At 40.1% G+C, this 10,541-nt stretch overlaps 1 protein-coding gene across 1 annotated transcript; it reads right to left on the bottom strand.

Moving 5' to 3' along the window:
- Positions 1 to 202: 202 nt before the first annotated feature.
- Positions 203 to 8,829, bottom strand: LOC147857189 (uncharacterized). Its single transcript, XM_087328143.1, has 3 exons — positions 8,802 to 8,829; positions 6,344 to 7,236; positions 203 to 411 (listed from the first exon to the last, which is right to left on the bottom strand). Exons 2-3 carry the CDS (start codon positions 7,221 to 7,223, stop codon positions 203 to 205), a joined length of 1,089 nt encoding a protein of 362 aa, XP_087184269.1. The 5' UTR covers positions 7,224 to 7,236; positions 8,802 to 8,829.
- Positions 8,830 to 10,541: the final 1,712 nt, after the last annotated feature.

Raw genomic sequence — 10,541 nt, 5'->3', positions numbered from 1 at the left:
TCACCCAATGGTAATCCACCAACCATAACCCTCCAAATAAACACCATCGCTCTAAATGACAAATGTGAACACCAACCCTTTTGAAGTACATTCTTCCACCAAATTGTTGGCCTATGAAAAGACCATACCTTAATTACCCTATTTTCTAACCACATATGTTTCCCAATAATTCTATGATAAACCTCATTCGTTGAAACCATACTTAAGTTGTTCCCCCCCCCACAAATGTCCAATCAAGATATAGAGAATCTTCATTCAAATGTGGCACATGCCCTTGCAACACTGATAATCCTTGTAATGTATCCCAAATGTGCTGATAATTGCGAGGAATTCCAAATGTTGACCTAGCAGTATGAAAAGCCATTAACCTTCTTTGAGAAGTCAAAATTGCATCTTTTACTGATACCAATCCTAATCGAGCCATTCAATTAAATTGATGTTGCAAGGATTGTTTACTTTCCCAATCCAACAACCTTGATGTTGCCAAAATCTCTAGTTGTAGAGAATTTGCATGCTCTCTATGTGATGGGGGATCCCACTTGACAAATTCTAACACACACACACACACTCACTCACTCATATTCTGTCTCTTAGATCTTGATTCTTGTTAGGTTGTCTTGCTTGATCTGTTCATCTTAGTCTACTTATGTTAGCACTTATCAGTCTTCATCACACACTATTGTTATTGTTTCAGCATTTACGGTCTACGACTCCAACATAACCTTCACACATTATCCTCGTATGTAGAATACTGCGGTTTATGCTCATGCCCGTAACACATAAGGTGGCATGAAATTTTGGAATTTCACTCACTATAGGCATGTGATTCTTGGAGCTATGCCTTATCCCACGCCATCCTTTTTTGACAAACTTTGTAGAAAATATCAAATCTAAAACATGCTAACAATGCTAAAATTGTTTTAAAAAATGCTAATAGGTTGTGTTTTGGAACATATAAAGTTACAAGTTTCAAATCACAAAGGTTGTTTTAACATAAGTATAGTATGGTGAAATGTGGTATGTCATTGTCTCTAAGATTGCCTATCCTAGTAAAGAAAGGGTTAGCAATGCTTAAGCATTGTGTAAGGAAATTAGAAATAGGGTACGAGGACCCATGCCCAACAATGTTAAACACAATGTTAAAAAGTAATTTGACTGGAATCCAACCTCGAGGCCACAACATTATACAATGCTAGAATTGAAGCATTAAAGTTTGTAAGGGGTCTCTTTTAAGTAGTAACAAACATGAAATATGCATATTCTGAATTGATTTTATTATTTTCATTGAGGTCAAATATAACCAATGCAAGCAAAGTGAAACATTTTCATGTAGTGTGTAAATAGTTGGTAAATTTCTCTAGACATTTGAGAATTTTATTTAACAAACATTTCAATTAAGGGTTGATATTGTCAATGAGAAAGTGATACAACTATTGCAATTGAGATGGTAAATTAGGTTATGAGGACAATATATTCCTTACATGCTCAATTGTTAAAGCGATTTGGGTTTTATGTCACAAGTTTGGGCATCATTAATAGAAACTGCACTTTCAATGGGTTTGTGCTCAAGGAGCCAAAGCTTTAACCTCCCCAATTATATAAGATAGTGTTTGATTACCTTAGGTGTTGGATATATGGTGCAATTGGAATACAAGAAATGGATAGTTGTTTGATGGTGAATACAATTTTTATATATTGTCATGGTGTCTCTATATATACTTGTTGTTTCTACATAGATAGAGAAGGGAGGGAGAGGGAGGAGCAGAGACCAAGCGATCTTCTTCAGATTCATGGGACTCCAATTGCAATATATTGGATGGTTTTGAGCCCATTCCAATGATTGAACTTCGTTCTCTCAAATTTATGATTTTGATGCAATTGTGTAAACCACCAAGCCAACAATGAGAGAGAGTTTTATGCAAAATTAGAAGGTTCATTAATATGCATAAGTAAGTTGTGTTGGTAGTGTGGTTAGCTTCACAAGCAAAACACCCTGAAGGGACCAAAAAATTGTCACATAACATCAATACAAACCAATTTGGGAGGGGGTTGGGCAAGCCATCCAATGGACTTGTAACATGTGAAGAGTAAGATCGAGGGATGAGGAGAGGAAACAGTCAAATATAGGTGGGATGAACTAAAGAGACTCTTGCAAATAAAAAGCCGCTCCAAGATGATATGATAGCTCTGCTGTATCAAACTAATGTTAGATCATATGATAAATCATGATGTCAATCCCAAACGATCCCATACCTTCCTTCTTTGTGGAACACAAGAAAACTATGGCACACTTTCCTTGCTTGTCCACACAAAGAATTTCTATCCAACCATGCTCTGTATTAGAGATTAGGTACTAAAGTAAGCATAAAATAAGGATATATCAATGATAGATCTAGAAAGAATAGAGAGAAAAGAGAGAAAGAAGGGTGCCGATCCACCCGACCACCCCCGAGCGAAGGGATCGAGACGGACTCGAGCCTCGATCGGCGTCCCATACCACCGCCTTGGCGTCGAGTCGTACCTGGACGATAGCGCGCTTGCTACAAGAGTCGTTCCACTCACGGACAGAGTCTCGACGTAGTCAATGCATGATGAAATGAGGGTAGCTAGGCCTCTTATTTATAGTAATTCTCAAGGCCCCCAGCCATGTTCACACTTGGCCTCATGGGTTGTCTCAATCCCGAGGATTAAAAGTAATCCTCCCCTTCTTTAGACTCTTTGTTTAACCCTCACACTTATCCACGTGTATAGAATACTACGACAATTCTCACCACGGGATATTATATGGTCATGCCCGTAACATACTCCCCCTCTTTAAAACATTGCACTCTTGCAATGGAAAGTTAGGAAAGTTAGTTGTTAGAGTCGTTTCGCGTTCCCATGTGGCATCTTTGATTGATTTATCCATCCATTTTATTTTAAATTCTCGGATTTCCTTAGTACGTAATTTTTTTGTTTTAACATCGAGAATTCTTTCTGGTACATGTGGTTTAGAAGATAAATCTTCAGAAGTAACCAGAGTTTCAGTTGTAACTGTATTGTCGCCAGAACCTAGAAGTTCTTTTAGACGACTTACATGAAAGACTGGATGGATTCCAACACCATCGGGAAGAGCGAGACGATAGGCTGATGATCCAATGCGTTTGAGGACTGTAAAAGGTCCACAAAACCGTGGGGCTAACTTAGCGCACTTACCCGTAGACAATGTCTTAGAATTGTGAGGTACACGTAAAAATACCTTCTGTCCAGGGCTGAATACACGAGGTTGCCTATGATGATCGGCATAAAAACGCGCTCTATCCTGAGCTGTTTTTATATTATCCCGTGCAATATGCAACATATCTTGCATATCCCGAAGAAAGTTTTGAGTACTTCGCAACTCATCATGATGTATATTAACATCAATCGGGGCTCGTGGCTGAAATCCATACATCAACATAAAAGGACTATATCCCGTCGACGTATGCTTGGAGCTGTTATAAGCAAACTCCAAAATTGGGAGGTAACGTTCCCATTTTGTTGGTTTTGCACCAACGTATGCTTGAAGCATGTCCTCAATAATTTGATTTACTCGTTCTGTCTGTCCATCGGATTGAGGATGATCCGTGGAGCTCATGCTCAACGTAGTTTCTAACTTCTTAAAGACTTGCGTCCAGAAGTCACTAGTAAACTTTGGATCTCGGTCACTCACGATATCCATCGGTAACCCGTAAAAACGAAATAACTCATCAACGAATTGGTAAGCCAATTCAGGAGCTGTTACCGTGGTTTTAGTAGCAATAAATCTGGCCATTTTAGTTAGTCTGTCAACCACAACCCATATGGCATCATGACCTTTTTGGGTGCGAGGAAGGCTAACAATAAAATCCATGGATATACTTTCCCACTTATTATTGGGAATGTCCAAGGGATGTAAAAGTCCTGCGGCTTTAAGTCGCTCGGCTTTGTTAACCTGACATTGGTGACATTTAGTCACATAGCTATGTATGTCAGGACGCATCTTAGGCCAATAAAATTGAGTGGAGATGAGAACGAGTGTACGATGTATTCCAGGGTGCCCTGCTGAGGGTGCATCATGGCATTCAAAAAGAATTCTCTTTTTGACCTCAGGTAAATCTGGAACACAAACCTTCCCATTACGGTAGAGCAGACCGTTAGCAATGTGGAAGTATTCCTTCGAGGGTGTGGTGGTGTCTGTTCCAGACTCGACTCTTGCCCAGTATTTTGCAAAATAATTGTCATCAGGATACTTTCCTCGAAGGTGATCATAAAGATCTGTTGTTATTTCAGTGAAGCTAAGCATGTTAACTTCACGGATGCGACTTAGTGCATCAGCGACAGTATTCATGGAACCTTTACGATATCGTATGGAAAAATCAAAGTCCTGGATGAGATCAGCCCATCGTGCCTTACGACCTTTCAGGTCTTGTTGGTCACAAAAATATTTCAAGGACTCGTGGTCCGTAGTTACCACAAAGCGATTTCCATAAAGATAATGGCGCCATGTCTTGAGCGCATGTATAACCGCAAATAATTCCTTTTCTTGAACGGTATACCGACATTGAGCAGAATCAAGTTTCTTACTCTCGAATGCTATTGGTTTACCATCTTGATACAAGACAGCACCTATAGCATAATCGCTTGCGTCGGTTTCAACCTCAAAAGGTTTTGAAGGATCGGGTAAAAGAAGTGAAGGAGCCTTGCATACCAAGTCCTTGAGTTCCTTAAAGGCGAGGTCTAGTGTAGCATTCCACACAATAGGTTTTGTAGACTTACGCGTTTGACCTTTTAGAAGATCAGTAAACGGCGTCGTCAATTGTGAGTAATTACGAAGAGATTTTCGCAAAAATCCGACAAAACCAAGGAATGATCGAACTTCTCGAATATTCCGAAGAGTGGGCCAAAGCTTGATTTTCTCGATGCGAGAAGGATCAATTTCAACTCCTCGTTCGGTTATGAGACGTCCAAGATAAGTAATTGATTTCTTGAAGAACTCACATTTTGAGATCTTCGCGTAAAATTGTTTGTCACGCAATATTTGTAAAACAAAGCGGACATGTCTAGCATGTTCTTGCAATGTACGGCTATAAACTAAAATATCATCTAAGAAGATAACGACAAATTTTCCAAGTTGTTCTCGGAAAATGTCATTCATTTCTTGTTGAAATGTAGCCGGAGCATTGGTCAAACCAAAAGGCATAACCAAAAACTCATAATGGCCGTAGCGCGTACGAAATGCTGTTTTAGGAACATCGTCCTCACTTATTCGTATTTGATGGTAGCCAGTACGGAGATCAAGTTTCGTAAAATACCGAGCTCCCTGGAGACGGTCAATTAGATCGTCAGCCCGGGGCAATGGGTACGAATTCTTGATCGTCACTTTATTCAAGCGTCGGTAATTAATACACATACGCCATGTGCCCTCTTTCTTTTTAACCAAGAGAACTGGTGCACCCCATGGAGATTTACTATAACGTATATAACCCATTCGTAAATAGTCCTTAAGTTGCTTAGCTACCTCATCCTCTTCAGATCGACTTAGGCGATACGGAGGTATACTAATGGGTGCAACGCCAGGTACAATATCTATACGATGGTCTATATTACGTTTAGGAGGTAAACCATCGGGTAGTTCACTCGGAAAAACATCACGAAAATCGTTTACGATTTCATCAAGTTGTTTTTGTTCAAAATATGTTAATTGACCCGAGACATTATCGATATTGTAAACGTGAATGTCCGGATCAAGTACACAATAAAATAACGTAGAACAAGACAACTCGGATATTGATGGACACGAGGAAACAATCGAGAGGGATTGTTTTTTTACACATTGAATAAAATGCGTACAATCGTTGAGTACAAAAGAAATGGAATGGCGAACCCAATCAATAAATAAAGAAGAGCTTTTATTATAAAACCAGGGATAACCCAGTATTACATCGGTGGTACTAAGATTCATTACATGGAAGTCTACTTCCTCTATATAGGTATCAATAGAAATTCCTAAAGAATGAATCGCCCCGTTGATGTGTTGTACTCTTCCATCAGCCAAGTGCACCGTGTAGGTGTGATCACTTACGGTGGGTTGGATTCCCCATATCTGTACCAAACGATCATTCACAAAATTGTGTGAGCTTCCCGAATCAAATAAAAATTGTACTGGAGATCCATTGATATACCCGTTTGCACGTAGTAAATCATTGGGACCCAATACATAATGAGGGAAAGAACATTGACAATTACTCAAATGATGTGTATAGACCTGAAGGACATTAGGAATCTGACCTTTTATGGTCTGTAGCTTTAGGTTTGGCGTCGTGCTCTTTTCGTTGGAGCTTACGACATTGCTCTTTTGTATGACCCTTCTTTTTGCAGAATAGGCAAAAAGGATGTTGTCGCTTATAATCGCGATCCATGAATTCGTTGGGTGTCTTGCGTTTCCCAGCGAATTGCGACTGCTTAGTCCCGGGCGCTTCGTTGGGTTTGTTATGGTCCTTCTTCGAAGTGCGTTGATAGCGAAGAACTATCTCAACGGCCTCTTCGAAGGATTTTGGATCCTTATCGTGCACTATCCAGTGATAGTCCGAATTGGGGATGCCATTGACAAAACAAGCTATTAACCAATTGTCCCCTTCTAGACCCGATTTTTGGATTTGGGTTCTAGCATGGTGGACATAGTCTTCTAGCGAGGAAAACTTCCTGCTAGAGAGGTTCATTAAAGCTTGTGCTGCCTCGGTTCGAGAGGGAGGTTGTAGAAATTGACCCTTGAAAACTGTGACAAAGTCTGTCCAGGTCTCGGGCAATCTCCCCAAAGTTCGGAGCCCACGCCACCAAGCGGCGGCCTTACCCCCTAGTTCTCGGCCGACATATGCAATCTTCGTACTATCTGGCGTGGGATAGAGCTCAAAATGAGACTCCCATCGGCCCAGCCACGTGCAGATTGCTTCTTCGGTTCTTTCCTTTTTATCTCCCGTAAATGGCTTTACGACAAATGATGGTTCACCCTGACGCTCATCAGGTCTATTAATCTCATTTTGGAGACTAATGACTCGTGCCTCGAGAGCACTTTGAGATTGCCGAAATTCGGTCAACTGCTGCGCGGTTGAACTAAGGAAATGTTGTACTTGTAAAATATACGCCTCAATGGACATTGTCCCAGGAGGATTTCCTTGAGTTCTTTCCGCTTGAGCGGAGGGCATCGGGTCGTTATTCTGAGCCATTGAATGATTATTTCTGGCAAAGAAATAAGATAAGGTCAGACAAATAGTCATAACATCTTGTCGTGGTGTAAACATATCATGGGCAAACATTAATCGATATCATGATCTCACGTCAATACCCCTCTAGACGTATGAGATGAGGTTCAAGATCAGGTTACTATGGTAACACAGAGGTGTTTTAAAAACCATGGGGGTGACAAATGAATGCCTTTCCCTGATCTCTATATCGATTTTTTTCATGGCGGCTCCCCGAGGCTCAACCATGTATGTTCGCGTCATGAATAGTTTATACACGAAAAAAATGTTAACAATAACTATGTTTCTGTGCCCACATATGTGGTTTCGGCTCTTTAAGTCCTATTACGAGGACCCCGAAGTGCACTTAGACCTAAAGTCTAAACATGTATTATAGTCATATGTATCAACGATGTTGTATGATGTTGGTCATATTTGAACTCGAGACCTCGAGGACAAATACATTAAACACTTGAGCCAACCAAGTAGATTGCGCGTCTTGAATGTTTAATGTTTGAGGCGTATTCGAGATATGCGAGGCATTTGCCCCTATATGTTTTTTTTAAAAGAAACATATAGGTCAAGTGGCCTTATTTCTCCCTCATTTATTACCCACTATGGTTGTACGCTACCTACCCTCAAGCCTCGTAAGTACAATGGCATATGCCAAAGTGTAACCTAATGGTCAAGCCGAATGAGCCCTTGTGTCTTCGTAGGCTCATGTGGCCCATCACATGGTCACGTCATTACGAATGGCGCTCGTAAGAACGAGCTCATGGTGGCATCGTATCCATGTAACGAGGGGAGATGTTGGATACGTGTGTCATTAGAGCGACCCTACTTGATGTGGATCAAGCCCGACGTATTCAACATCATTTTGGCTATACGAGGTTCGTTACGTAACGAAAGATCAAAGTGACCAACGGGAATTTCAACAATAAAAATTGTTGATAAAAGGGATGGTGACAACGCCATTCTCACAAAAATGTGAGGACGGCCACCAAAATCCTCTCCCCAATTAGGAAAACATTTGATATGAATCACGTAATCTAAAATATACACATATGTCAATATATCACATATATACGATCAGAGACGTATATAAGTGACCACATATGCGTATACTAAATGAATCGTTTTTTTTATATAGCCAACAATGATGTATTCGGGATACGTAATCGAGGCATATACCTCTACGCACACGAAACATCCGAAAATAAGGTTAAGCGTAATTCGCAATTGAGGTATTGACCTCTTACGCATAGTAAATCCAACGCATATCATTTCGAACGAATCGAGGTATTGACCTCGTACGCGAACGTAACATATGTTCGTGAACGTAATACGCAATTGAGGTAGTAACCTCGTACGCATACGACACTCATCACATATGATTTATATGTCAAACGAGGTATTGACCTCGTGGACATATGTAAACGTTTAAGATAACCAATTAAATACCACGTCAACATCATTGAATATATGAAAAAAAAACTACATATTAAGTATACACATGTATAGAAGGGAGAAGAAAAATTAGATAAAAAATTAAGGAAAATTTACCGAAGTTCTTTCGCTAATCCTTGTCTGCATGAAGGTGACCGCACAACGATCAATCGCCATCCCACGCGAAGACAAAAAGAAAACCAAAAGAAACGTTAGTACATAGGCTCCGATACCAAATATTAGAGATTAGGTACTAAAGTAAGCATAAAATAAGGATATATCAATGATAGATCTAGAAAGAATAGAGAGAAAAGAGAGAAAGAAGGGTGCCGATCCACCCAACCACCCCCGAGCGAAGGGATCGAGACGGACTCGAGCCTCGATCGGCGTCCCATACCACCGCCTTGGCGTCGAGTCGTACCTGGACAATAGCGCGCTTGCTACAAGAGTCGTTCCACTCACGGACAGAGTCTCGACGTAGTCAATGCATGATGAAATGAGGGTAGCTAGGCCTCTTATTTATAGTAATTCTCAAGGCCCCCAGCCATGTTCACACTTGGCCTCATGGGTTGTCTCAATCCCGAGGATTAAAAGTAATCCTCCCCTTCTTTAGACTCTTTGTTTAACCCTCACACTTATCCACGTGTATAGAATACTACGACAATTCTCACCACGGGATATTATATGGTCATGCCCGTAACACTCTGTACACACAAACTAAACCAAAAGATACTAGCCCCATATTTTATTTGTGACGAGAGATTTTTTTAAGCCACATCAACATGCCTTTGCGTATGAGCACTTCATTTGAATGATGCCATAATCCGTTTCAGCATTTCATGCTTCTCCTTGCATGTCAACTCAAATACCCGTTGTTCTAGTGTAATAATCTAGACTAAGTAGGAAGAGATGCTTTTTGCCCTAGATTGTTGTGATGAACCAATGGTTTTTGTACTCCATGGACAAAAAAGGGTTTGGATATGGGCATTCCTGAGCTATGGGGAGCTTCACTTTTGCTCTGTTTTGTATAGCAGTCTTAAGGTTGGGTCATTCCGGTCGTGGATACGGGGACCCTCTCAACTGGAACACACACACACACACACACATAGGCACGCACACACCCACAACAATCACAGCCACACACACACACACACACACACACACACATACATACATACATACATACATACACAAACACACATATACACCCACACCCACAAGAGCCCAAAGAATAAATGTGAGGTAAGAAATATTCCAAGCACATGTTTTTGTTTGTGTGTGTGTATGTACATATGTATGTAGTAATGTAAGTAGGGAAAAGTACCAGGATACCCCTGGAAGTTCGTCTAATTACACTTTATAAAGTAATTATACACTCAAATCTACAAGCCCTATTTACCAAAGATGGAAGAAATGGACCCGAACTAGCCGTATTTACCAAAGATTTGAGTTGTATAATTACGTTATAAAGTGTACTTTTTTGGACATAGGGGTAGTTTGGTAAATTTGGAACTTCCAAGGGCATTCTGGTAAATAGACGAGCTTCCAGGGGTATCCTAGTACTTTTTCCATGTAAGTACATAAAATGTATGTATGTATATATGTAGTAATGTAATTATAATGTATGTATGTGTGTGTGTATGTATGTATGTATGTATGTATGTAATGTATGTAATGTATGTATGTAATGTATGTATGTAATGTATGTATGTAATAATGTATGTAATGTAGAGAATAAATTTTGCCTTTCCTTTTCTCTTTCCCCTCTCCTAATGTTCTCTCAATTTCCATTCTACTATTTCAATGTATTTCTATGTATTTCTTTGCATTACCTCTGATTGTCTCTCTCTCTCTCTC

This window comes from Azolla caroliniana, unplaced genomic scaffold (genome assembly GCF_043228905.1).
Source record: "Azolla caroliniana isolate FFs.n. ecotype wild unplaced genomic scaffold, voAzoCaro1.0.p SCAF_12, whole genome shotgun sequence".
Classification (NCBI taxonomy): Eukaryota; Viridiplantae; Streptophyta; class Polypodiopsida; order Salviniales; family Salviniaceae; genus Azolla; species Azolla caroliniana.
The sequence above is the reverse complement of the archived record's forward strand: the minus strand, read 5'-3'. Positions and strand labels throughout refer to the sequence as shown.

Coding starts and splice junctions, on each gene's coding strand:
- LOC147857189 (XM_087328143.1), bottom strand. CDS start 7,223: ATGGCTCAGAATAACGACCCGATGCCCTCCGCTCAAGCGGAAAGAACT. Junction 412..6,343: donor TCATACAAAAGAGCAATGTC/GTAAGCTCCAAC, acceptor TGGCTCGATTAG/GATTGGTATCAGTAAAAGAT.